Source organism: Perkinsus marinus (genome assembly GCF_000006405.1).
Source record: "Perkinsus marinus ATCC 50983 genomic scaffold scf_1104296964516, whole genome shotgun sequence".
Lineage (NCBI taxonomy): Eukaryota > Perkinsozoa > Perkinsida > Perkinsidae > Perkinsus > Perkinsus marinus.
In genome coordinates this window covers 1-964 of record NW_003204658.1, presented here as the reverse complement: position 1 = coordinate 964, position 964 = coordinate 1, and the positions used below count along the sequence as shown (strand labels likewise).

General features: G+C 49.0%; 1 protein-coding gene across 1 annotated transcript; it reads right to left on the bottom strand.

Moving 5' to 3' along the window:
- Positions 1–32: 32 nt before the first annotated feature.
- Positions 33–794, bottom strand: Pmar_PMAR027806 (deoxyribose-phosphate aldolase, putative; the record flags this gene model as incomplete). The annotated part of the gene is made up of 1 exon (XM_002769895.1): positions 33–794. A coding segment is annotated over one exon (762 nt), but the record flags the coding sequence as incomplete, so codon positions are not given.
- Positions 795–964: the final 170 nt, after the last annotated feature.

Here is a 964-nt window from a genome sequence, read left to right as displayed (position 1 = left end):
GACAGCCTAGAACAGCTTTCTCGAATACTTACATCAGTGCAACACCCTTTGGAAGCACCAATACGAGTGGCACCAGCAGCAACGAGATCATCCATCTCCTGCTTGGTGTGGATACCACCAGCGGCCTTCACGCCGCACTTGGAACCAACAGTCTCACGCATAAGCTTCACATGGTGAACAGTAGCACCATACTTGCTGAAGCCCGTACTGGTCTTCACGAAGTCGGCACCAGCAGCAACGCAAACCTTGCAAGCCTTGACAACTTCCTCGTCAGTCAAAAGGCAGCACTCAAGGATAACCTTCACGACAACACCATCGGTTTCGGTGTTGGCCTTCTGGTTAGCCAAATAAGCGCGGACAGAATGGACAACGCTGTAGACATCATCCTCAACCTTATCCCAAGAGTCGCTCTTGATGTAGCCAATGTTAATGACCATATCAACCTCCTTAGCGCCGTCCTTGACAGCCTGGACAGCCTCGAGAGATTTAGCAGCAGTCGAAGTAGCACCAAGAGGGAATCCGACAACAGTGCACACTCTAACATCGGTGTCCTTGAGAAGGTCGTAAGCGAGAGGCACCCAACAAGCATTGATGCAGACACTGGCGAAGTCATACTGCTTGGCCTCAGCGCACAACTTGCGGATCTTCTCCTCAGTGGCATCAGCAGCAAGCTGAGTATGATCGATAAACTTATTCCTCTTCTCAGGAGCCTTGTCACTAGCATAAGCGTTAGGGCAAGTGAAAGCGGGAGGAACAGGAGTCATACCCTTGAAGAATGGAACGGGGAAGGACATTATTTGATGTGTAGTAAGAACTATAAAACCTAAAGAGATGAGCTTACAGAGATAATTCGATTCACAACCGCTCCAATATTATTTCTACAACATATTATTTGACCCTTGAGCTATGGACAGTTCTACTAGCGTCAGGAGCTTCAGCTTCGTCTAAGCCCGGGAGACAGAAC